The sequence below is a fragment of the Marmota monax genome, unplaced genomic scaffold (assembly GCF_021218885.2).
Source record: "Marmota monax isolate L192 unplaced genomic scaffold, Marmota_monax_Labrador192_F-V1.1 WCK01_AAM20220418_F8-fsc00145, whole genome shotgun sequence".
In the NCBI taxonomy this organism is placed as follows: domain Eukaryota; kingdom Metazoa; phylum Chordata; class Mammalia; order Rodentia; family Sciuridae; genus Marmota; species Marmota monax.
Window position 1 is genome coordinate 5,967,179 of NW_026695201.1, and position 27,616 is coordinate 5,994,794.

At 35.6% G+C, this 27,616-nt stretch overlaps 1 protein-coding gene across 9 annotated transcripts in view; it reads left to right on the plus strand.

The window, feature by feature from the left end:
- Nucleotides 1-27,487, plus strand: part of Ddr2 (discoidin domain receptor tyrosine kinase 2) — a 153,774-nt gene extending 126,287 nt beyond the window's left edge. For all 9 annotated transcript variants that reach the window (XM_046428974.2, XM_058574141.1, XM_058574139.1 and 6 more), the window contains 11 exons: nucleotides 1,437-1,620; nucleotides 5,615-5,858; nucleotides 8,151-8,213; nucleotides 9,069-9,199; nucleotides 12,468-12,678; nucleotides 14,306-14,529; nucleotides 15,821-15,948; nucleotides 17,870-18,061; nucleotides 18,356-18,590; nucleotides 20,451-20,600; nucleotides 21,405-27,487. In XM_046428974.2, coding sequence (XP_046284930.1) covers nucleotides 1,437-1,620; nucleotides 5,615-5,858; nucleotides 8,151-8,213; nucleotides 9,069-9,199; nucleotides 12,468-12,678; nucleotides 14,306-14,529; nucleotides 15,821-15,948; nucleotides 17,870-18,061; nucleotides 18,356-18,590; nucleotides 20,451-20,600; nucleotides 21,405-21,539 — 1,897 coding nt within the window. In that variant the 3' untranslated portion in view covers nucleotides 21,540-27,487. The remainder of the gene's footprint in view (nucleotides 1-1,436; nucleotides 1,621-5,614; nucleotides 5,859-8,150; nucleotides 8,214-9,068; nucleotides 9,200-12,467; nucleotides 12,679-14,305; nucleotides 14,530-15,820; nucleotides 15,949-17,869; nucleotides 18,062-18,355; nucleotides 18,591-20,450; nucleotides 20,601-21,404) is intronic.
- The last annotated feature ends 129 nt before the right edge of the window (nucleotides 27,488-27,616 follow it).

A 27,616-nucleotide genomic window follows, 5' to 3' on the forward strand; every position in this document is an offset into this window, starting at 1 on the left:
ATATCTAATATGAAATCATAATAATTTTTAATTTTTAAAAAGTTATAAAATAACTTTTAATTTAAAATATTATGAGTGATATATGCTCATTGTAGTAAATTTTAATACAATATAAAGTTATCTTGGAAAGTTTTTTTCTGTATTCTCCACTTAATTTTTATTTTGGAGAAACTGAATAATCATTCCTCTTAATTTGTGTTGCTTCTCTTAAAACTTTCATGAGATTTATTTTTCTGGGGACAATGGGAACTACATTTATCACAAGTAAACTTATGTTCTCCTAGCCTTCTGATCTGTAGAGAGAAGAAGATGGCAAAACCTTGGAAGGGAGATCCAGGTCACTGTGGATAAGGCCAGTCAAATTTTATAATTTGCCAAACATTTTTATTGAATAAATATAGTTTAAAGTGTATACACAAAGCTGGCACAATCCATCTTAATCTTTTTTTTTCCTTACAAATTTTACATACTATTGGTTCTGGCTAGAAACTTTAAGGTCACATCCAATAATGCTTGAGAATGACTATTGCAGTCTCTTCTTTTAAGAAACTCCTGACATATCTTTCAGAGCTTGAGGAAAGACACATTTCACATGATGAGTTCCTGCTCTTTCCCACCATAGAAGGAAGGAAGAAGACCTTTTTATGTCCTACATATAGTCAAATTATATAAATATACTTACTTATGTCCCATACAGCAGTCAAACAAACTCAGCAAGTCAAAACAGAACCTCATACTCAAAAGTAGAAAAGGCTATTAAGCTCAGAAACAAAATTACCCGAGACTCTCATGAAATCCGTGTGTTTTGCTCCATGGGTCTAGTATTCTACATATTTACTTAAAATTAAATAAAAATTAATATTTAAATTTTGTAAGGATAATTTTTCCCCTAGTTAAATTAAGTTGTTGGAGATGTGAGGTATACGAGGACATGATTGGCTTCTCTGAAATTGATTCACTGAATAATGACAACACACAGTCAAAGGACAGTCAGAAAAATTTCTAACAAGCTCTGGGTATATTTATTTAGTGATGGGACAAGTGCTACTATGTATGGCATTCATTCATTCATTCACTTATTAATGAATTAATTCTTCAAGTGGATTTGATAATACTGAGTCATTACATATTAAGACATTATATTCAATATATGAGAAGAGATTATAGAAAACTTTTCATATAAATTATTATTTAAAACTTTTGCTATTAAAGTGGTAAGCATTGAATTTTGTAAAATTCATTTATATAAACTCTTAATTTTCCATTGATGCTGAGATAAATGAATCACTACCATAAATAAAACTGAGTTTTTATAATCCTTCAGTGAACATCTAAGATTATCAGCTCTTAAAAAACTCAGAGTGAAGCAGTTGGGTGAATGCTCTTCCATGAATGTGTAATTAACTTCTTTCCTTTACCTATCTTAATCTGAGCAGCATGACTGAAGGACTGGGCCAACTGACAGATGGGGTGTCTGGCCTGGATGATTTCACCCAGACCCATGAATACCACGTGTGGCCGGGCTATGACTACGTGGGCTGGCGGAATGAGAGTGCCACTAATGGCTACATTGAGATCATGTTTGAATTTGACCGCATCAGGAATTTCACTACCATGAAGGTCAGTGGAGTTAGGTATGGTGGAACTTATTCTAGGAGGGTAAACTCACAGTGTGGAAGAGAAAAGGTATGCCAGGAGGAACCCTTAATGGGTGCCAGCAAAGCTGAATTCAAATACACATTCCATTAGTAACTAGTTATATGCATTTCAAAGTTAGTTTATCTCTAAGGCCTATTTATTAATTTGTAAATATTATAAGGATTGGGCTAGGACAATAGTTCTCAATGCCTTCCTATCTCTTTCTTTTCTTCCTTCCTTCCTTCCTTCCTTCCTTCCTTCTAGCAACATTGGAACCAATGTGTACATTTCATTAGGCACAGCAGCTATTTTGTCATCCTATTACTGTTGTTGACATTGACTACTGCAGTTGAGAGAGCAGTTAAGAGAGAATAGATCTCATCATAATGTACATCCACAAGACTGGGGTCCTAATTAGAATAAGATATATTCAGTGCTTGTATGATTTTATCAAAATGGGCTCTTATTGTCATGTATAACTGAAAATAACCAATAAAAAATAAAAATTAAAAGCTTATAAAAAAGAGAGAATAGGTGAATTTTATTATGTAATTGGATAGAGGCTAAAGGTTTGGAAAAGATCTAAAGACTGGGCATGTTAATTCAGACACTTGAGAAGAGCTGGGGGAGAAGACCCAAGTTCCATTCTCTGAAGCAGGACCTCACCAGAGAGCCCAACCTTGGTGTTAGAGTTGAGGAGATTTCTGTTAATAAAATTATGTGTTTCCTGGTACTTAGCTCAAATAATTATTTTCCTTTTCTCTTACTCAATCACAAGTCTGTTTCAGAAAGAAAGGAATGGAAGGCAAGAACAAATATATAAAACTATGTGGGAGTGAAATCCTATGTTATTTACTTGCATTCCAGGAGAATTTCCAAGATATCTGTAGAAGAGATTATTAGTTTCTCCACAGGACACTTGTCCAACACTTTGCAGATTTCAAAACATGAAAAATCTGTTGAAGCTATGGATGCTATTTCTTTGATTTTTTTTCTTAGCCTTATTCCATTCACCTATGTTCAAAAACTAGAATGGTTAACTCACCCCAAGGAAGGTATTAACATGTTTTCATGCGAAAAAGTGACCAGATTGGTTGTTAAACCTGAATTCTAAGCTTGAGGTAAATGAGGACTCAGGAGTGTGAAGGAAAGCTGTCTTGATGGATTAATAAAGAAGTTGCAGGATGTCATGCAAGAACATGATTTATGAAGGAGTATGAGGGGGTCCTCAAAATAAGCCTTGAGGAAAAAAAGTGGGAAAATCACACATAGATTCCTATTATCTATTTTTTATCCCTATTAATAGTTCGGTGCAGGTTATTAGTAAACAAAAATTAGTGCAGGTCTATTATTGCTTCTATTTGTACTCAGTCTTCAGCTTTAATATTTATTTTCTAAATTCATCCATTCTTCTGTTTGTTATTATCAACTCTGTTTGAAGCATATATGGTACTACTCAGCTCTGAATGTAAATAGTTGAATAATAAATAGTCTGTATTTTGGAACACAATGCAGTTCAGTTGAAGAGGCAATGTTTATTTGCAGAAGCAGATATTATGGGCTGACATAGGACTCAGAAGAAGGAAATGTGCGTTGTCATTAAGGGTTTCTAGTAATGCAAAACTTGCGATTCCTTGAACAAACTTGGTTTCCAAAAGAAAAATGCATGTCTTTTACATTGCACCCAGATGTTAGTATGATGATATCTCCCAATTAGATGAACAGGTATTCGTTAAATTAACAAACATTAACGATGATAACAGAAGAATCAACATATGCTCAATCTGCTATTTTATTATTCAAGAATAGCTCTTTGGCAGTTGTACAACATAAGTGTGTGTGGCTGTCTGTAACCCATTATTCTTCACAGGTGTTTTTTTTTTTTTTTTGAGGGAAAAGAAAGGAAGAAGGAAATATGGATAGTGACAAAAATACTTTAAAAGAAAACTTATTTTTTGTCCTAAACAATGTCTATATCCATATGTACCTATGGACATGTATGTAAATTCACACATAGATACAATTGAGAGATTACCTAGTATAATAAATGATGAAATTATTTTTACAATCTCCATAAAGTTATACTGTTTAGTCAATAGACACTGATCTTCTAGAATCTCCAGGATTCTGTTCAATAAATTATCCCAGGTCAAAAATACCCAAGAGCTTAAACAACAATAAGAAAGTGTCAGAAGTATCTATGGAGCTGATTCAGGGAAGTCTCCTGAAAACCAAACAGATCTCTAGCATATTTTGACTTTTCTGAGGTAAATAAAAAGTAAAAGATGACTTTCAGGGAGTTTCTAGAGACTAGTTTTTGCTTCCTAGACAAATTACTACACATTTCTCAACTTTGAAGTATGGTTAAACTATACCATTAAGATATATTAATGCATTTAAATGCATTGTTTATTAAACAAATATGTAAAACTACATGGGAATGAAATTCTATGCATTCCAGGAGAATTCCCAAAATATCTGTAGAAGAGATTATCACCTTTCCCACAGGACACTTGTCCAACACTTTGCAGATTTCAAAACATGAAAACCTGTTGAAGCTATGGATGCTGTTTCTTTGATTTTTTTTTTCCTTAGCCTTATTCCATTGGCCTATGTTCAAAAAACTAGAATGGTTAACTCACCCCAAGGAAGGTATTAACACATTTTCATCAGTAAAACATTTGAAATGAGAAAAATCCAAAGGGAAAAGTTAAGAAGATTTGCCACATTTCTGTGTGGCATAATAAGTGGAAAGAGCACTAGCTCATAGGCAAGTCAAACTTCTCTGATACCAGTGTGTCACTGGTAAGTAAAAGAGTTAGACTAGATGATTTTTACAATCTCTAGTAGCTCTAACATTCTATTCTTAGAGAACTCTGGTGTGGTCTTCAGTTATTGAATTTCTATTATTGCTGATCTTTCAACTAAAAATAAATTTTATAGTATAGTCCTATATTGATTGTATTAAAATTAAAGGGTTATAACTCAGGGCCTATGTAACATATTAAAACAGAAACAGAAAGCATATTTTGTGAATGACAATTCTATCTTTTCAACCCAAGAAATCCTTAAATTCAATGGATAGTGGCCAGCAAAGATCCATTTCCACATAAGACTGAGTCAGAGGAAATGTTACTGAACTACCACAGAGGCTTGAGTCAGTTACAAATATATACACTTCATTTTTGCGGGTTATAAAATACAGCAATGTGCTACAGAGAGACTGTTGTGGAATTTCTGCTCCTGATGGCCTTAACCACCATATTAATAACTGGTGCAATCATGACATCAGGCAAAAGCATGCCAATAAATTTCCCATAGTCCTTTTTTTTCATCTCAACAGTTACTTATGAGAAATATTTGATGACTGCATCAGAATAACTTAAACTGAATTTAATTAAAAGAGATGATTAACTCTGTGTCTCTGGCTGAAAAATTCTGATATTTGAAATAAGATATCCAAAAATATGAAATTGTGTTGGTTTATATATTCTCATCTTTCAAATTTCTTACCTTCCCTTGTTGAAAAGGAGTAGTCTGGCTTTGGAAGGAAGTAGGATGGCAATTTATCTCAAGCCTAGTTCAGAATAGCTCAAATAGGAGTAAATAGCAACTGTGGTTGAGAGGATCTTAGATTTAATATTCAGGGCAAGTAAGAGCCTGAGAGGATGGTGGTTCATCCCTCATTTAACAAATGAGGATATTGGAGCCCAGCAACATGAATTGAGGAGGCATGCAGCTGCATCAAGGTAACTGGGGTTGCAGCCCAGGTTTTATAAGAACTGATCATTGTATCATTGTCACTATGAAGTCCCTAGAGAGAAAAATGCAGAAGTCTTCGGATCATCAGCTATTCACCAAGGGTGGTGCTCAAAGAAACAGGCAGGTCTAGGATTTTTCTGGGTTTGCTTGCACCATGTTCCTATGTGACTTAGCTGGCCCAACCTGTCACTCACGTGCTTTTTTCCTCTGCCAGGTCCACTGCAATAACATGTTTGCTAAAGGTGTGAAGATCTTCAAGGAGGTACAGTGCTACTTCCGTTCTGAAGCCAATGAGTGGGAACCTAATGCGGTTTCCTTCCCTCTTGTCCTGGATGATGTCAACCCCAGTGCTCGCTTTGTCACAGTGCCTCTCCACCACCGAATGGCCAGTGCCATCAAATGCCAATACCATTTTGCTGACACCTGGATGATGTTCAGTGAGATCACTTTCCAATCAGGTAAGAAGCTTGAGGCCCATAGGGAAGTCAGAGCAGGGTGATTAAGGATGAAGGCACACATCTAGGCTTCCACTGGCACATCTCTGAGAATATCAGGGTTGTATCGGTGGTTTCTCACTGATGGACAGAGGGAATGCTTTGTGTGACTAGGTTTAATCATGGAGGGGTAGGGATGAAAATGGAAGTGAACAGAATATTTACTTGACTCTTCTTCCTTACACATTTATCTAGAAGAGATATGTGGTAAAGAACTTAAAAATGATGGCGCAATCTGCCAAAAATTATACAAACTAAGACTATTAAGGTGAATCACACCTAAGTATTGCTATTCAAATGAAAATCTCTATTATACATGAAAGTAAATAGAACAAGGAACCCCATCTATCACTTAACTTTACTAACTGTCACTATTTGCTATTCTTGTTCAGTCTAGTCCTCTCCCCCCCCCCGCCCCGTAGTATTTTAAAGCAAATCTGAAACATTATTTGATTTTACTATTAACAATTCTGGAATGAATCTAAGAAAATAACAATATCTTCATAGGCATAATATCCTTATAAAAACTCAAACATTTATTAATAAACAAATCCTAAATATCACCTAATATAGTATCCATAAACATTTATTAGTAAATGATTCCTTAATATCACCTAATATCCTATCCATATTCAAGTATCTCTGATTATCTAATAATGTGTTAATATAGTTGTCTTGTTTGATTCAGGATCAAATAAGGTCATCTTGGTTATATCTTCTAAATATCTTCTTGAATCTAAGAGAGTACTCCCTTTACCTAAGAAATTCATTTTGGTTTGATTGGTTGCTTTCTGTGGTATTATTTTACAAGAACCTCTAGTCTCTGTCATGTCTGTAAATTGGAAGCCTGTACATCTATAGGCTAATTTGATTCAAGTTTGATACTTATTGTGTATTTTGTGTTGAACCTCATCATTGGTATGTAATACTGGATTCCATCACTTTCAGACAACTAAAAGTGATTTCTGGTCTCAGATCATTTTCTCTTCATGGGAAAGTTCCCTCTGAACCTTTACTTAGGTTTTGACCTCCTGAATCACTGGGATTACAGGTGATTACCACTGTGCCCACCATCTGATTTAATTTTTAAATTAAGAAAATTCCAAGAGTTTGCTTATTAAGATGTACTGATAATGAAATATAGATTGTATTTAGAAAAACAAATTTGATACCTAAATGCCTTCTGGCTAGTGGTTTTATTAAGAGTAAACAGACTGATTATGTTACATGAGTATCAGTTAAGAGCAGAAACCAAGATGGTCAAAAATAGTGCCACTTAATACTCTGTTAACTGGGGGACAAATAGATTCCTATCTATCCTTGGGGATACCCTTGGCACAGTAATTGGTACACTTACCTTATTTTGACTAATTGTAGCAATGGACTATGGATTTTGGCTCCTGGGGCCTCTTGATCTTTAAATTCAATGCCATTAGTTTTCACTGGAGACTAAGGACTCAGTTCAGAAAGTACATGTTGATGCCAGACACCTTAATTTCTATAGTAAGGTTAAGAAGAAGAAAAAATAAAATTTTTGAAAGGAATGTCTCTTAGGTGAGAATGTATATTCTAATTTTTGACCCCTTTGTTTAGACAAATCAGAGGGAATAAATTAGTTGTCAACATCTACCTGACAAATACACTCTTGGGGCCAAGTCTCAAAAGCTGCAGCATCATAGCAAATATCAATATCTCTGATATGAATATTCTTTCTCTAAGGATGGATGAAGTCTTAATTTATAAGATAATGACTTTGGGAAATAAAGCATAGTGGAAAAACTTTTATGGAAACATTTCATTTTCATGAAGGAAAGAACTTCTTTGCATTATGTCTATCCCACGTCCACTTACCCACTGTATTCTGTCTACATTTTGCTAAATTTGTGTCCTGCCTTCTGTGCATATTTTATGATAATGTGTGGTCATAGCTCTCTAAACCTCTTAACTTTTTGTTCTTGAACACCCATGATGTAATAGTTGAAACTAAAATTTTGCAAAAGAAAGGTCGCCCTTACTGTGGTTATAATTTTATTCAATGTGTTCATGATTTCATTTTATTTTGTTTTTAATTGTCATATAAAAGTTGTACGTATTTATTGAGTACAGTGTGGTGTTTTGATAGTGCACTCATTGTGTAATAATCAAATGAAGGTATTTTCACTAAAGTGATTTCACACTGTGCTAGTCACAGCCCTCAGATAAGCCACTACCTGACTATCTTCTCCCCAGCTCTGACTCCCTCTTATTTTGTAACAGATGCGGCAATGTACAACAACTCTGGAGCCCTGCCCACCTCTCCTATGGCACCGACAACCTATGGTATGTGTGATTCCTAATTATAAAAATTAAATTGAAGTCACCTCCTGGAGGATGAAGAAGGGTGGAGATTTGCAAAGGCCTGACTGTCTGTGTGGGAGGCTTGATACCAGGTGGCTTTGGATGAAGAGTAGCCCTTGAAAGGTAGGACAGTCCACCTTCAAAGCCGAGAGTTCAAACCTACTCTCTTCACTGCTCATTCATGTGATTCTTTAGCTTGGGGAGACAGAATTTAGAGTGTTCCAACTGCTCCATGAAAGTCTGAGAACCCTGAGGCAGGAATAGAGAAAGAGATATTCCTAAGTGAGACCCCATGGTAGGATCTCAATAAATAGGAAGAAGTCTATGAAACTAAATAGTGGTCTCGTTAATTGAAGATAAATATACAAAAGTATATTCTTTGCTTCAGGCGGTTATTGACTGTACCAGCCAGCAATCTGGGAAATATGTTTGATTTAATGTTTCCAAAGAGGATTCTCAGCAATCTTTGCCTATTGCAAAGAATGAGGAGAGTGAAACCAGTTCCTCACTTGTATTTCATGGTCTGTGATTAGGTCTATGCCATGGTAATATAGGAATAAATTTGGGGAAGAATGGGAAAGCTCTTCATTACCCAGTCTTGAGACATGGGGAAAGGGAGGCTACTGTCTCATGAAGGGGTACTGTAAGAGATAGAAGCAAAGTAATAAAACAGTAGCAAAATCAAGAATAAGTAGAAATGTTAAGGTAGATTCTTTGGAATTATCCTGAAAGAACAGAGTTCACCTCCTTCCCCCCCCCCCCCTCCAGATCAGTCCCTGATGCTTTTATTTTCCCCACAAAATGATTATATTCTCTGCCTTTTCTTCCTGGCTACAGATCCAATGCTTAAAGTCGATGATAGCAACACACGGATCCTGATTGGCTGCTTGGTGGCCATCATCTTCATCCTCCTGGCCATCATTGTCATTATCTTGTGGAGACAGTTCTGGCAGAAAATGCTGGAGAAGGTGAGGAAGTGCATAACAGGCATGGGACAGGAGGTTGTGCCTCTCTTTATTAAGCTGTTATTGCCCGAGGAGTAAAAAGGCAGATTACAAGAGTTTACAAATGGCAAAGGAGTCATCAGAGGCTACAAAGAACTATAGAAATTGAGAAGTTAGTTGCTGAAAGGAACCAGAAAAAGAATTAGCTAACTTAATTTCCTTATTTTTAGAATGAAGATTTTGGAACCTCCCTAGAAATCTCAGAAAATGCTTCCTAATACATTAAAATTTCTACTTGGACAATTCTCATGAAAATTCCGATTCACTTGGCTTGGGGTGGAGTACAGGCATTTATGCATCTATCTATGTATCTTATCTATCATCTATCTATTTCTTATTTCTATCTATGTATCTATCTAGGTATCTATCATATATCTATTTCTTATTTTTTTCATTTAAAAAGTAATTTTGATGCATATACAAGATTAAGAATCATTCTTCTAATGCTTAGCTAAAATTTCTGATAGTGCTATTGAAATTCCGTCTCTTCTCTTTTTGTTTGTTTTTGGAGAGAGTGGGAGAGTGAGAGAAAGTGAGTAGAAAAGCATTCAGCCTCGTTAATATACAAATAAAGTTTCTTACAATTCTATCCTTATTTCTTTGTGTATTTAAACATTATGATTATGTGTCTTTCTGAGTCCTTCCTCTTTCTATCTAGGTCAAATGATCTAAATAATTTTTCATTACATTTATCTATTGTTTTATAGTATATAAGTATAATATTTTATGTATTGTTTTATATGAACCTCTGAGTAATGGTGAGATAGGCATAGTGGTTATATTAAAAAATTTTTTTTATGAGAAAATTGGCTGAATTTAAGGTCATGCAGCTAGTATAGTGTCTTTTATGCTCTTTTCAATTGCAAATATTGAAATATGTTGCCATCTTTCTTCCAAAGTTACATTTTATCATAGATGGTATTAACTCAATTGACACTGCTTCTAAGTGTCTGATTCTCTTGGGCCTGCTGCCAATGTCCTTAGGCATAAACACCACCCTTGGGGAATGAGTTTTTAATGGACAGGGACTGACATGGTCATAGAAACTCTGGGCTGTGAGGTTTTGAACTGCCTATCAAAAGAAGGGGACAGGAAGGAAGGTATTGTCTGATTGATTTCTGTGTTCATGTAGAAGTATATTCTAGAGGAGGATAAGCTCACATAGAATGGGCTTGAATCTCTAAAACTCTTTGAATGTAGACAGAAGAAAAGAAGAAGAGCAACCCAGATGGTTGACCTGCAAATCATTCTGACCTGTTTTACATTCGGATTCTTGAGATGGTTGAGGTTTAATTTAAGATTTTGGCAAGAATATTCATGGAATTGAAGTCTCTTTGCTTCCAACAAGGATCTCTACCATTAATCTGAAAACACTTTACCTAAATAAACACTTTAGCTAAATTAAAGCCTGATATAAAGAAGATTTGAACACTGAAAGAATCCACAGAGAGCTCACCAATTTGTGTGACTATGTTTTAAGGCATCTATGAGATGATATCAAGATCTTTGCTCTGGGTTGGGGTTGGGGTTCAGTGGTAGGGCACTTGCCTAGCACGTGTGAGGCACTGGGTTCAATCCCCAGCACCATGTTAAAAAAAAAAAAACCCAAAAACTAAATAAACAAAGTTGGAAAAAAAAATCTTTGCTTGTTTAGAATGCTGGAATACATGAGGTATCTAAATAAGGAATTCTAGCATGAAGGGTAGCAAAGGGTGGTAGTGATAAAAGATGAGAGACTAAAGGCTCATTTGGCAACTTTGATTCTTACTGAATGGTCTGTTAACACTGCATTTTATTCTCTATTCTGTAATATCTTTTTGTTTTCTCTTTATTAATGCCAGAATATACTATCCTTCTCTAGGCCTTTCTTCTGAGGCCTATTGGAATGTCTTCATGAGCTGAGAAAGGAATGTTGGATTGAAGACTCTCCAGATAAAGGGGAGAGCAAATATTTTGTCCTTGAATATTTAAGTTGGTCCTTCAAGAAATTCTTTCTATCTTAATACACTCAGTGTAAGATAATTCAAGGTGCTCTAGAATGACACCTTGATTTAAGTTTCTCCATTGAGCACCCAAGTGCTCAATGTTGTTGGAGTGGAGCATTTTACACATTTAACTCTAAATAGTTATATCAATTCAGATGCATTTTCCTTTTGATGGAATGGGCAGATTACCTTAAATGATATGCCACAACAATTAGTTATTTGGTTCTTTTTTCTTTCTGTATTATATATAATTAGTCTTGGATCCTCAGACACCTAGGACCTTCCTATCCCATTTTGTAGCCATTTTATTTTTTGTTAGTAAATATAAGGGGATGGGGAGTGTTATCTTAACCCACACTGCTAGGTGATGAGGTGAACTATTAACATCAGGTTACAGCTCTTCTAATGAGTTAATGAACATTTTAACTTATGTTTACCCAGAATCAAAGTAGTTATAAGGTAATCCAGGAAAACTCATTATTTAAAAGAACCTAAAAATCTCTTTAAACATGAGTAATATTCCATGGTGTATATATGCCACATTTTTTTTATCCATTTATCTACTGAAGAGCATCTAGGTTGTTTCCACACTTTAGCTATTGTGAATGTTGCTGCTGCTAAGTGAAGTTAGCCAATCGCAAGAAAACAAATGCTGAATGTTTTCTCTGATACAAGGAGACTGATTCATAGTGGGATAGGGAGGGGGAGCATGGGAGGAATAGATGAACTCTAGATAGGGAAGAGGGGTGGGAGGGGAAGGAAGGGGGCAAGGGGTTAGCAATGATGGTGGAATGTGATGGACATCATTATCCAAAGTACATGTATGAAGACATGAATTGGTGTGAATATACTTTATATACAACTGGAGATATGAAAAATTGTGCTCTATATGTGTAATATGAATTGCAATGCATTCTGCTGTCATTTATTAAAAAATCAATAAAAAATAAAAATTAGAAGATCTTTGGTTACTTATAGGTTCTTATTTCATTGTGTAAATAATGCTTAGAAGTGCTTCAGTGAAAGTTAATGAATGTTAACAGGACAGGAGGAGTTCTAGCTTGAAGAAATGAAGGATTTTTCAAAGTTTCTTTGACACAGAAATTTGTGGAACTAGACTGCATCCTTGTCACTTATAATGTTTCTAGGTTTAGCAGGAATAAACTGAATGGAAGAGCTAGGTTTTAAAAGTAAAGGAAGTGATAATACCCTTGTGCCAGATGATCTTCTCTGCTCTTTTCCTTCAGGCTTCCCGGAGGATGCTGGATGATGAAATGACGGTCAGCCTCTCCCTACCAAGCGAGTCCAGTATGTTCAACAATAACCGCTCCTCATCACCAAGTGAACAGGAGTCCAACTCGACTTATGATCGCATATTTCCTCTTCGCCCTGACTACCAGGAGCCATCCAGACTGATACGAAAGCTCCCAGAATTTGCTCCAGGGGAGGAAGAGTCAGGTGAGGATGAAAGAGTGAGCAGGGGACTGAGGAAGAAGCCTTGACACGTGTTACATAGGTATAACAGTGTTGCTCCTAGATAACTGGATCTATTTTTGGTCTGTGCTAGCTTCCTGAGAAATCCACATTCTCTTTCTAGATTTGATTAAAATAAAAGATGTTACTAAGGTGGTAACACCAAAAGAAACTGGTCAGTTTAACTTGCTCATTTTATGAAGAATGTGAGAAGGGCCAGATAGGGCGCATTCATGTAACATAAAACTTCATTAAGGATAAATTCAGGATTGTAATTTCACCTGGAAAAAAACTATATATATTTTAAGTGAAGCTAAAGAAATTCTGAATTTCAGCCTGGTATGTTGGCATATACCTGTAATCCCAGTGACTCAGGAGGCTGAGACAGAATCACAAGTTCAAAACCAGCCTCATTTAGCAACTTAGCAAGGTCCTAAGCAACTTGGTGAGACCCTGTCTTAAAATAAAATATAAAAGGGTTGGGAATGTGGATCAATGGTTAAGTGCCTCTGGGTTCAATCCCCAGTATAAGAAAAAAAAAAAAGAAAAAGAAAAAAAGAATTCCTGAATTTCCCAGTTTTATAGTTATCTACATAATTAATTATCTTATTTTTCTTGATTTGTCTTTGGTCAACATTTATTAAATAATACAAGATTTTTATTATGAGAGTAAATATGTCTTGCTTTTTATCAATAAAAAAAAACATTGAATAAAGTAATAGTAATGCTAGTTGATTAAATTCCCAGTGCCTTTTTAAAAAGTACTGCACAGTGTCTGACTTTACCAGGGATGCTAGGGTCATCTCTGAAACTCAGAGCTGCTTTTCCATAGTTCATCAACTTAAGAGTGACCCCATTCTGCAGAAGAGGACTTGTGGTGTTCAGTAGAGCATCACTTAGCCTGAGCCAGTTGTGGAAGCTGACAGGACTAAATTGGAGAGCATAGGCATTTTAGGGAACAAACCTGAAGGGATCCTGTGGAAAGAAGAAAGGAAACTAACACCTATTTTTATCATTTAGTGGATAGAAGACATTGAAAAAGCATATTGAATTTATGTAATTTTGCAGAGACAGCAAGACTAAGGAATGTAAATGGATTTATTTTCTAGGCTAAGCTGAAGTTATTTACCTATTCTCTCGAGTCTTAAACATTTCCCACCTCATATTTTAGTTTTTTAAAGATGTTAACATGTATCTTAAACAAGATTTTATGAACTTGATCATATTCTTAATCCCTAAAATAGGCTCTTACACCAATTAAAATGTTTTAAAATTAAGGAAATTTGCTATTAAACCTTCAATGTTTAATACTCCCATCCTGATATAGCAGGAAATTTGTTGTAGCTTTTCTTGGTTACAAGATTGACCCAAGAAATTGTTAATGATCATGTATTATGGGGAGAATGAGAAACAAAATGGTGGCTACCTACATTCTGAAAATCACAAGAAAGAGTATCTAGAGGAAGCAAAAGTGTTCTCCAAGTAAGAATGTTATAAAGAAGGTTAGACTGTCATGGAGGCATGTTCTAGATCTCCTCTTGTTTTTTTTTTTTCTTGAAGAGATCTCCAAAGATGTCTCTTGGAATGAGACTCATTGTCTTTGTCTTACCAGGCTGCAGTGGCATTGTGAAGCCAGCCCAACAAAACGGACCTGAGGGAGTGCCCCACTATGCAGAAGCTGACATAGTGAACCTCCAGGGAGTGACTGGAGGCAACACCTACTCAGTTCCTGCTGTCACCATGGACCTTCTCTCAGGAAAAGATGTGGCTGTGGAAGAGTTTCCCCGGAAACTCTTAACTTTCAAGGAGAAGCTAGGAGAAGGCCAGTTTGGAGAGGTGAGTTGATCCTTTGTGTGAGGCCTCTAGTCCTTGGTGGTTAAAGGAAGTAAGTGCATAACAATGGTCAGTAGAACAAAGTGTCCCTTCCAGAAGTGAATGCACAACTGAAAGTTTTCTCTACTTAGCTTTCTTTGAATTGTCCTCTGGATGACTAGTAATTAGGTCAACTTCATCTTTGTCATATAGCTGAGGAGTTCCTAGCAACTCTGATTCCTATACAGGGGTTTGTAAGGCAAATACGTCATTAGACTTCAGATATCCTGAAAAACATTTAATGCTTTCAAAAAGTGTTTATAATAGGTTACAGAGGGTGGGGCTCATGAGATGTGATCATCTTTTATAAACCATCCAGGAACACCCTGCTGCTGGGTGTTTATTTCACTTTGTTTTTTTCCTTTTAAGATGGGAGTTACATATAAAGTGGTGAAAAACAACCTCACCCCTGCTGTGGGTCCCAGAATTAGCTACTAGGGAATGACTCACCAACTAAGATAAGGAGGAGTTTTCTTCTCAACAGTCCTAGAATGATGTGTGTAATATTAAATATTTTACTCTTGCATCAGTCACATAAACCTTCTGAGAACTCAAAGAAATGTTTAATTTGTAATAAAACCCCGAATACCTGGTTTTATAGTAATATGTTATTGGTTTTCAGTTTGGGTCAGATGTTTCCCCCTTGATTAGGTCTGGTGTTGGGGGAAGTAGAGGAGCCCATTTTATCTGCTTATGGTGTTTATATGTACTCATTCTGTCTCCTGAGTTGAAAAACCACACTCATTATAATGTTATTAAAACTCAGGAATAATTTGCAGTGCTAAATCCCATACTAAGGTATTATTTTAAAAAATTGACTTATATTTTGTAGGTTCCAGTAAGTAAACTTTCTCAAATCCAAGTTCAAGCATTTATATAGAAACATTTTTTAATTCTTTTTTTTTTAAATTTGTTCTTTTTAGTTATACATGGCAGAAGAATGTATTTTGACATATTATACATTTTATAGTGGAGCTATGTTATAATGAAATTCTATGTTATAGATTCATGTATTCCCTTACTGAATGTATATTTGTTTTAGAAGACAGTAACATATCATATTAGCTGGGTACTTTACCATTATTTTTACTTTTATCATTTGAATCAAAGATATGTTATATATACCTTCTTATCATTCTTTTGATTACTTTGCCTGAGTTGTAAGAGTTAGTTTATCTCCAGGAAATGCCCAACAAGAGTACTGAGACATCTTCAGGAGAAATGATGATGCTGAGACTAGATGACTTTTGTCTAGGTTCATCTTTGTGAAGTGGAGGGAATGGAAAAATTCAAAGACAAAGATTTTGCCCTAGATGTCAGTGCCAACCAGCCTGTCCTGGTGGCTGTGAAAATGCTCCGAGCAGATGCCAACAAGAATGCCAGGTCTGTGGTCTGCATTTTGAATTTTCCTTTATTTATTTCATCTTTCAGACCAGGAATATTTCTGGAAATATCTGAGAATCTTTTTTCTTTTTTTTCATTTGAGATGGAAAGTTTGGTAAATACCCTTGTTTCCATTATTATGCCTTATTTTTCTAATACAAAGTCCTCATCTTCTCCATCTTTCTCAAACATAAATGTACATTTCCATTATATTCGTCACATTTACTTCTTAACTCCCTTTGTACAGCACCATACTTCCCAATACACAAAAGTCTAGTGCTGTACTTCTTTAGTCATTACACAGACTTCTGAATTCATTACATCCTACCACACTTCACAATCAAACACATCTTTCTTGCTAAGCTTTTTACATTCTCCTCTTTTTACATCTCTATTTACTTTATCATCCTTTCTTTCTCTTTTATGCTCCTTTTCCTCTACGTCCAGCAACCCCACACATGAGAAGTTGCCTCTAGTTGGAAAAGTATCCATGGACCTTAAAGCAAAAGGATCCACAATCCTTTAGCAGTTTTTCAAACTGCTAATAATCTCTTGGATCCTTTACTTCATAAATTGCTGTTTCCAGTCATACTCCATTGTCTGAGAGCCTTTCCATTACAGTAATGGTGAGTTAATTCTCACACAGAGAGGCATGCTGATTGAAAGCTTGTTTGTGTGTTCCAGAAAAATCTGCACATCTGGTTAACATATGCATTTGGGTTACCTTGATTCTTATCACTGATATTCATAGGGAGATAAAGTTTGTTATTCCTATTTCACTAAGTCTTGAAATTAACAGGGTGTGGAATCAAAAAGAGAGAAAGGCGAGAGATGGAACAGAGTACTTTTAACTGAGAATTTCAGTCTTACGGATATTAGCGTGAATGAAAAGTGACGTTCTCTGGTTCCCATGGAGAGATGGAGTATTTTTCATATTAATCTTAGCACATGAGTGGAAAAAATGGCAAGGAGAGAAACAAAAACATAGAATATGATAAAGTCCTTGTCATTGTTTTATTTGGTGAGGTTTGCCATGCTGCACTGTGCCCAGCGTACTGACCAGTGCTGAATGGTCTAGACTCTGGGCCCTTCCAGGCCATGGAAACCTCTGATTTAAGATTAAATAAAGGGAAAAATGAAGAAGGAAGATCTCGAATTAGGACTATATTGTTTCCAAGGGTTAATACTGACATAGTATGGCTTTCAGAAGAAAATTCCTATGCAACATATAGGAGACTCCAATACTTTTAAGAATGTGGGCTGTAGCTTCACCAAAGCAAATGTTGCTACTTTATAACTCAAGAATGACTGTCACTATGTACTCAGAGAATTATTAGTCTTGACTAGGTGAGTACTTCTTTTGACATGACCCCACTTTACCACCATAGTCTTTAAAGAACATGCTACCAATGTGTGTTGTGACTGACTGTGGGAATAGACTACATTAAGAAAAATCAGTAAGAGAAAATAAAAAATTATGAGATAAACCAGAAGGTGGTTATCCACTTTATAAAAACTTTCTTGACTTTATTAATAGTGTGAATCTGTGGCTTTTTGAAAAGGCAAATGATTTCCAGTGAAAAGTTTTATTTTTCAGAGTAGTTTTATGCAGCATATATTTGATTTAGTAAATATTGACCACTTTCTGCATGACAGGCATTTTGTTAAATACTAGGAATGCGATTTATATGTGAATAAATCATAAATCTTATTCTTAAAACCATTATAATTGAATAGTGATGTTCCAGGAGATATGGAGAATGAAAAGTTCATGGTGCCAATTTCTCTGTCCTTTCAAAGATTTTCCAAAGACAAATGAGCCTTGGTGTAATGGATAGAAATAGACTTTGATGTGCATACTTCCCCTCTTCATTCTGATCCCGGCAATCTCTGAGTTTATCTGTGTCTGTATCCTCCAAAGGAATGATTTTCTTAAGGAGATAAAGATCATGTCCCGGCTCAAGGATGCAAACATCATCCGTCTCTTAGCTGTGTGTATCACTGATGACCCTCTTTGCATGATCACGGAATACATGGAGAATGGAGACCTCAATCAGTTTCTTTCCCGCCATGAGCCTGCCAATTCTTGCTCCAGCAATGTACCCACTGTCAGGTAAATAAGCCAGGTCTTCTATCTCTTCCCTGTGGTCATGAGAGTCACTTGGAGTTTTAAAACAGAGAGCAATGAGCCTTAAAGTTTATCATTTTTCTGGCATGGTGAGTGACTATTCTGTAGGGAATAAAAAAGCAGCTGACCCTTCGGAAGAATGCAAAAGGGATTCTTTAAGAATAGAGAAAGAATGTTAAGGTTTAAATGCTTGGTGTGTTGATATCACCTTTAGAATGAGTACCTTTCCTGACTTCCTGTATCCACAGGCTACTTTCTCTTCTCTTGTATTTTCCTCAGTTACGTCAACCTGAAGTTTATGGCTACCCAGATTGCCTCTGGCATGAAGTACCTTTCCTCTCTGAATTTTGTCCACCGAGATCTGGCTACACGAAACTGTTTAGTGGGTAAGAACTACACCATCAAGATAGCTGACTTTGGAATGAGCAGAAACTTATACAGTGGTGACTACTACCGGATCCAGGGTCGCGCAGTGCTCCCTATACGCTGGATGTCTTGGGAGAGCATCTTGCTGGTGAGTTCCTGGCATTTGTAAGCCCTACCCTAGGTGGGGACAAATCAAAGACAGCAGGAGCCAAGCTCCACAGACCTTCATATTTTCTCTGATTGGAGATGATCTTTCTTGTGTACCAATTATTATTATTATTATTATTATTATTCAATACTTGCCTATTAATTGAAAAAAAGTAATATACTTTAGGAAAGAATGTTAAACAGTATGATGTGGGATTCAGTATCATATTTTTTCAACCCTTTCCACATCCTCATCGGTCTTAGGGTTTTAAAAATCTTATTATGTAAAGAAATGTTAATCACATAAAGAATTTTTCTTCTATGTTAACTTCATAATCATGTTGCTCAGTAGATTTTGCCCTAGATGTCAGTGCCAACAATCCTGTCTAATTACTATATTTTTATGGTCTTTACCATTTACTCGTTAAGTTTATCATTATTTGTTTTCTACCTTTTACTTAATTCCTGGTATTCTCTATCATGAATGAATGACTTTTTCTAATGTCTTTCTTGGAGATGTTATATGACCATGCATACCTAAGAGTTTCCATTGCTGGTTTTATAAACATTTAGCTGATTAAAAGGATTAATAGACTATGTACTTTTACTTCCTACAATACTGTGTACATGTAATTTTGTCTTTTGTAGTACTGCAGAGAAAAGTCACTTTGGTTTTATTTTTAGCTAATTTGATTATTTACAGCTCATCCTTTTACAGGATTCAAAAATTAATTTTGAAATGAGAATATATATAAAATTATCTCCTTCCCCTTATCAATTAATACTTTAGTATATTTCCTTTGAGAATTTTTTCATATGCATTAATTTCTTTATGTGTATTTCTGTACAAAATGTATATTATGTAATTGAAATGATGCCAACTCATACAATTCTATATATTTTTAATGTCTAATATCATTACATATTGTTTAAAGCATGGTTTTAGTGACTGAATCATTTCTATTGTAGGGATATGTTCTGTGATTTAATAATATCTTTATAATTTGATTTTAATAATATCTTTTCAACTTCTTGCTATTAATAATGATGCTGTAATATATACAACTTTTCAAAAATCTTTATAATTTTTTCATCTCTATATGTGAATCTTTATATTTTACCTAATTCTAAGGTAAGTAGTAATTGCTGTATCTATGTTGTTAAAAAATATTTAAGACTGAGATAGAGAGACCCTGGCTCAAATTTCAATTTCTCCAATACTTTATGTTCTTATTAACCATGGTAACTTGGCAAACCCTCTCCTGTCATTTTTCTGGTCTAAATATATCATCTACTTTGCTGTGTGGTTGTATTTATTGGATAAAAAGGGTCCGAGTATTTACTACATGCTAATTAATTACATCTGAATCTTAGTGCCATCACTTGATAGTCTCTTTTTTAAGACTATGACTATCACTGAAGTGGGAAGAAAGAGTGCTGGATTCACTCAGGGACTTAACTCCAGACACTTCAACCAGATTCCTCTATCTCTAACATACAAACAGTTGACTTTCCATTCTTATTTTGACTTTCCCAGGGACCTTTTTCCAAGCTACCCTAGAGCCTAAAAGTTGAATCTCTGACATTCAGTTAATGATGAATGCTTTGTGGCTGTGTTCCTTTCAGCTCCTGGTTCTCATCTGTAAGAAAAGCAGAACTAAGTTGAGATCATGAAGATGAGAGAATGGCTTGCCTTTTGACAACTTCACATTGTCATTTCTAGAACCTCTGTGAGATCTTGGCAGTTTCAGTATTCCTTGCCCTGGGTTGAGGAAAGGAAATTAACTCCAGATTATGAAAATATAACCTGCTCTTATTTTGCATGGGTTATCCTGATTTTTCCTTTTTTTGACTTCAATAGGGCAAATTCACTACAGCAAGTGATGTGTGGGCATTTGGGGTGACTCTGTGGGAGACATTCACCTTTTGCCAAGAGCAGCCCTATTCTCAGCTGTCAGATGAACAGGTTATTGAAAATACTGGAGAGTTCTTCCGAGACCAGGGGAGGCAGGTAAGAGTATTTCAGGATGAACAGATGAAGACTTGGGTGCTTTTTTTTTTTTTTTTGGTTGGTTCAGTTTTTTGATATTCCTATGAGTGGATATTTAAAGCTTCCTAGTAGCTAGATATCCTTTAGATATTTTTTTAGGGGGGGGGGGTCTAAATTATCTTGGTTATGAGACATTTCTCCTATAGATTTTATTTTATTTATTTTTTATAAATAAAAATATAGTGGACCTTTAAAAAAAAGTCCACTATTTTTACCTTCATCAGTGCTAGTGGTGCACAAAATATACATTTTTGACTATCAATGCTTATGGACTAAAAGTCCATATTTGACTAAAGCCAGGCCAAAGCCAAATAGCATCATTACAAGCTGAGTAAACTCATCTACAAACATCCAAATGTAAATTTTTTGATGAAAATTTTCTAAATTAATGGATTAAACATAATTTATTTGATTTTTATTTTATTACATTTTACTATTTAATTACTATTGAATTTCTTATTTAAATTTCAGTATTTAAATTTTAAAAGTTTAAAAACATTTTTTTATTTGACATGACAGGACAGTGTATTTTGACATATTATACATACATGGAATATAACTTATTTTAATTAGGATATCATTCTTGTGGTTGTACATGATGTAGAGTTTAAAAGTTTGATAGAGTGTAGGGACACCCATTTCAGTTATCAAGTTCAAGAAAGTGGGCAAGGGGGATGACTAAACTATGATGCAACCAGTCTTCATTTTGTTTCCTGATCTTAATATTTCTTTTTCTCTTTCTTCTTTAAATTTTTGTTTCCAAAGATTTACCTCCCTCAACCAGCCATTTGCCCTGACTCTGTGTATAAGCTGATGCTCAGCTGTTGGAGAAGAGATACAAAGCACCGTCCATCATTTCAAGAAATCCACCTTTTGCTCCTTCAACAAGGGGATGAGTGATGCCGTCAATGCGTGACAGCATTCCAATGGCCCAGGTTCTTCCCACAAGACCTACCACTCAACCATACCTAAGCCACTCCATCTGGACATTTTACGGAACTGAGAGACACAGGCCTTTTGCTTTGTTCTCTCTCTGTCCCTCACCTCCCCCATGCCACTCCTTCACTCCCTACCACTGTCTGATATATACTTTTTTTTTTATATTAAAGCACTACAAAAGAAAAAAAAAAACCTAGGGCAGATAAAATCTAGTAAAAGAAATCTTGATATACCAAAGGGTTAGATAACAAAAGCTACAAAATTTAGATAATTTATAAAGGTTAAATATGCTTATGTTTATAAATGTGCAGATTCTATAATATTTTTCCATGTCACCTTTTATAAAGTATCTTCAGAAAGAGAAAAAAAAAATTGAAGAATACTAAGGTCTTGGGAAACATGAGATTAGACTTAGGGAAAGCATGGAGTAGCCATGGAGAATCTGAAGACTTGATATTTAACAACTTACCACAGATGGTTTTCTGATTTGGCTTCTGAACATATACCATTCTCTGATTTCCCTCGCCTATCAAAGTGAATAATGTATTCTGGAAAAGTCCTAGTTTTTTGGAATGGGTATTTTCTTCATTTGTGGGCAGGGGTCATGGTTGAAATGCATTTATAAAGTAATAGGGGATATGGATAGGAAAGAATGTCTGCTGCAAGGCTAAATGTAAGAGAACAGTTATTTTTTTAAAAAAGTATATCCTGCATGGAAGGATTCTTGAATGGATAACAGATGTAAGAAAGGAGTTCTATGAAGGACAGATAACAAGTATCCTATTCAATATTCACTTGTGAGGGTCCTCTTCTTTGTCTTGTTAAGAAATTTTTATGTGTGTGTTTTAGTGGGCATCTGATTTTTTAATTATTAAAGGCTGGTGTCTTAATAGCTTGATGATAGACCCTTTGGTTCACCTTGTACAAGTTTCTATTAATGGTTGACATCACTGGATGTGTGAACTGGAGACTGAATTTCTCAGGCATAAATACCTAAAGGACATGTATAACAGAGAGTAGATCTGTTCTGAGTGTCCCCAAAAGGTTGACCCAGAACCAATGAGGAGACATTAAAGGGAAACTGAAATCTATTCTTTTTAGGGAAAATACATCCAGTCAGGACATATAAGAATCAATGGGCTGCCTCCAGAGATGGAGAGTCCTTTGTCTTTTTCAGAGGATCATATATAGGCTAAAGAACTATGCAAGAAGATGAAGGCTTTCAAATAGAGGAAAGATAGCTATATTAGACAATATTTAATGATTTTTCTAACCCCAAGAATCATTGATTCCAGAGAGGCCTAGGACGGCCATTCAGTGCTACTGCTTAGTGTTCATCTTCTTGTTAACAAGATAGTATGGTCAGCAGAAAAATATGAGGCTCTGATTCTCAGAATTCATGGAAGTGGATACCTGTTGAGTAGGAATCTCCTTAGAGAAGATTCTGAGCCTTTGACACATGATAAATTTCCAGATTCAGTGGGAAAACTAGAAAAGGGGACCCTTAATTCCCACTGAGAAAAAAATAAGAGAAGATTACAAAACTAGCTTCCTAAGGTGGCAAGAAATAGTCTTGATCCCTTGGATCTGCTTCTCTTGCTTCCATGGTCTGACGTCTCATAGTCTCTTAGAAACTTCAATGTTTCTCCATTTAGCTTTCAAAATTGTTCCAGGCCCTGCATGAACATAAATCTAAGTCCCCACATTCATTTTGCAGGTCATCTTCTGACTATAGCAAATACCTTTTCCCCCTGGTTGTTCTAAGCCTGGGCTTCAGTCTCTTCCATGACTAACTTTGGTTTAAGAGTTGGGAGAATGTTTGACCATCTTTTGCTTCAAGCCAAGTGTGCCATCGTGTTTCTCTGAATGTTGTTTTCTTATCTGTAAAGTGAGTAAATTGAATTAGATGGCATTGAAGTGCTTATTGGATAACTGTTTCTATAACTGATGTGGATTCAGTAATCTGGTCATCTCTTGTTCTGGAAAATGTGGTTGGTAGAAGGGATCTTGGGAGAAGTTACTGTAATAGTAGTAACAATGGCACCTGCCACTGTATAGTGCCTTAGCATTACCATTTCTATAATATTTATTTCATTTTGTATGTACAGGGCCAGACATGTTTTCCTATGAGATCTGCCACCCTCTGATCTCAAGGAAAGTATTAACTTCCTTAGAAATAAAAGGATGTGACATCAGAACCTACAGTCTACTTATCCATATGCCTCTGGTAGGACTACCTCCAGACCGTTTCCCCTTCCATAGCCTAACATCTTTCTGCTTATGACTTTTTAGGATTCTGCCTCAATTCACTGTATTTCATGACCCCACACTTAAAAATATTTAAAAAGTTATTAAAGTATATGAATTTTCCTGACCTTGAGTCATGGAAGTAATCAGTTTTAGGTGGCAGCCAAATATGTATTATCATGTATAAATATCCTTTTCTGGATGAAGAATTCTCCATCTTTTGGCACTGAGAAATTGCACTATAGACATAGGTTTAACTTCTAACCTAACTCGTACCTGTAGAGTTTAGCAGCACAAATCTGAAGTGACCCAACAGAGTAAATGGCAAAGACTTAGTATGTAGACTTAGTATGTTATATTAAAAAGGTGTTCAAATCTAAATTAGAGGAATGAAGCTAGGAAAAGAAATAGGGAAAATGATAAGAAAGTATAGGACCTTCTTCTCTTTGCTATAAGTTATCCTCTTCATGATGCATGTAAGCTATTTTATGTCAAGGTTGTGTTTTTAGATAGTCAAGATTTTAATTTATACTTGTGCTGAGTAATGTGTTGATAGCTAAGTCAAAATCTTGATGTGCTGTCCAGTCGACACATATATGATTAGTTCACAAGTGTTTACCGGAGTGAAAAGAAGTATCCAGGAAGAGTAAGCTGTGGAAAGATCACTTGTAAGTGTTCAAGAATATATAGCCAAGAGGGAGGTATGCAAGTGGGACAAAAAATGAATACATGAATGTGCATATGACTGGGCAGGGAGGCTGAGGAGGGGTTAGGAAAGAGAGTGGCAACAGTAGAGAGGCAATAAAAAGAGGCAATGAGAGTGCATGGGAGCCATGGATAGGGGCTAGTCAAACAAGGTAGAAACAGGGGTAACGGGAGCTGATGGAATGCGCTCTGAAGCAAGGAAGCAAAGATTTAGAAAGAGACCTGAGAAAGGATAGAAAATGTGACTTGAAGTAGGGATGGTGAAGAGGAAATACTGGGTGATAGAGATTATAAAATATTTATTAAAAATGAAAAGACAGGTGCAGTAATGGAAACAGGATTGTTGTTTTTATTGTTTAAAGGTATGTAGGGATGTCCTCCATAGATCTAAAAACACATAACTATCAGGGAGTGATCCTCTAATTTCAGAGTCAGGGGGTGAGGGAGGCAGTTTAAGCCCCTATGTGTTCTAGATTACTTTAAGGGCTGGTGAGAGGTCAACTCTCTGCCTGAACTGGATTTGACTTTCCAAGGGCTATTTTAGACATGAAGACCTAGATACGGGGAGCTAATGGTAGTTCCTGAAACTTTGCACTCCCTCCTCTTGCCTTTGTTAATGAAATCCATTTTCAAGGATGTCCATCATTGCTGTGCCCAGAATGGCAACAGACAACTGGAAAAAATAGGCATAAGTTAGGTAAAACTAAATCTCATCTGGTGTCCACACAATGAGTTATGTGCCACGTCAGAAACATGCATGTTTCTAGTTCCATCCAGTCTTCCCACAAGAAAGCCATGATGTGGGGCTAGGCCATGTGTTTTGAGTAAAGTAGAATAGGAGTGTCTAAAGGAGGGAAAAGGAAGATGTTGCAAAGGAATATACTAAAACAACAGCATCTGTTCTCAAAACTAAAAAAAATGAAAAGGATTACAATGTATAGCTATTATGAATTCATAAACCCGGATCTTACCATGTTAGTCTTCTCTTCTCGTCATATTTTTGTTCTTTGTTAGTGTATGTGGTAGGTCACTAATATTTCTGGAAGATGCAGATCCTGATCTACTCTGGGAAATACTTCTGAACTGAAATTTCACATTTGTATAGAAACAGATAAATGTCTTCATCTGCTCCAATTAGATACATTGCGTGGTGGCAGAAGACTAATGAGTAATTGTTTAGTTGCTGTCTCCTTTTTGAAAGACTCTCAAGAAGTTTAAAAAAAAAAGTGTAGAATGTTCTTACTCTAGATCTAGTTTTCCCCAAATGATAAAATTTTACATAAGCCCATTTTCAACTACAGAAACCATAGTCCCTTTTGAACCATTTTCAAAACCAGAAAATTGACATTGGTGTAATACCTCTAACTAAACTACAGATTTTATTTGGATTTCACCATTTTCATACATATATTCCTTTAGGTACTGAATTCTTTTAACCTTTGATAATTTGTAACCTGTCCTTTCTTGGATGTATCAGACACTATCTGGATACAATTATGCAAAATTCAAGAGAATATAACAAATTAATATGTTCATTTATTGTTAAGCAATATCGTCCCTATCCTGCTTCTAAATTTTACCATTAGTTTTACAATCCAAAGATGACTTAGGATTAGATAATACCAAAGTAAGATCCATCTATAGATTGTTGGATAGAGACTCAGCTGTGGAAGGAAGTGCTAAATGGTTCCTGCAGTTTCTACAGGTGAGTAGGGTTTTTACCAAAGACAAGAAGAATTTTTCTGGTAAATCAGTATTTTGGTCAAGAGTTAATGACACCATGGATAGCTTGTGGAAGGAATACAATATAATAGTGTGGACCCTGAATGTGTAATAAAACACTATTTTTTTGGAGTAGCAGAGAAGCTTCATTTGCTTAAATATCTGTTCTTGATGGGAACAATAACCTAGAGAAGTTGAAGCTGTTTATGTGGATTACAGCTTTGAGTTTTGTGAGTGCCATTTTAAAGCTGCCCTATTGAAGGGTCACAAGACTATAACAGTGTGTGTCTTGTAAAATTCCTAGCACATAAGTGAAGACTTGATAAACATTTTCCAAATGTTGTTTTTTGAATGAATAAAAGATGGAGACAAAAACCCTGTCATCTAGTATAACTAGGGTGAATTTAGTGAGATTGCTTTGTTGTAACAGAAATTTTATTTTCAAATAAGAGGACATAGTGCTCATACTTGTACCAGGTAAAATACATTGTCCATTTGCATACTTGGTAATAGCAAAATTGATCTATGGAAATGCTTCATTCTTTGAGGTAATTAGACAGCAGTGCAAGGTAGTTCTCAACACTGTACCAGATTAAAAGTAAGGACCAAACACTAGCTCCAAACCCAGTTCCTGAAACAAGCTATTTAGTTTCTCCTGTAGACACTTTGTCAACATCTTTACAGGTGAAGGGATCTGCCTCCCAAGCTAGCCTGTGCATGTTAAGGAAGAATTTGAAAATAACAACAATGACAAAAACGCACCAAAAACTTAAGGCAGAGTATGTTAGGATGAGGTAATTACTTGAACTGTAAAATTGTTTTTTTTTTTTTAAGAAGAGGTTTGGAAGTAATTGAAAGTTGGGAAAATTATTGCAGACACACCAAGAATCTGTAAACTAGCCTAACAGTTCTTTACTGTTCATGATATCCTATTTTTTCCCCCTGTTGTCTGGTAACTTTTTTTGGAGGACTGAGTTTCTGCAGCAATGATGAGGAAACATCTGGGCATTATTCCACAGGCTTTGGAGGATAATGTGTCTCATCAAGGGGTAAACAGCAAATGGACTTAATTTTTGCTTAAAACTATTATAGTCATTCCAAAATAGAATAAGTAAAAATTCTCTGTATTAGAAAAAGAAACATGATACCAATTGTATATTTTCTTTTCTTTATTTATTCTCTGTCTGTCAGATGATAAATTGTAAATAACAATGATTAAAGAGTTATGATACTAATGAATCCTTATTTCTATGTAAACATCACCTGAGATTTCTGAGATTTCTTACATCAGTTTTGGAGAAGTAATGGGACATGGGGACAGAGATAGGGAAGTTATACAGTATGGCTGTCTCTTGCTGAGGTTG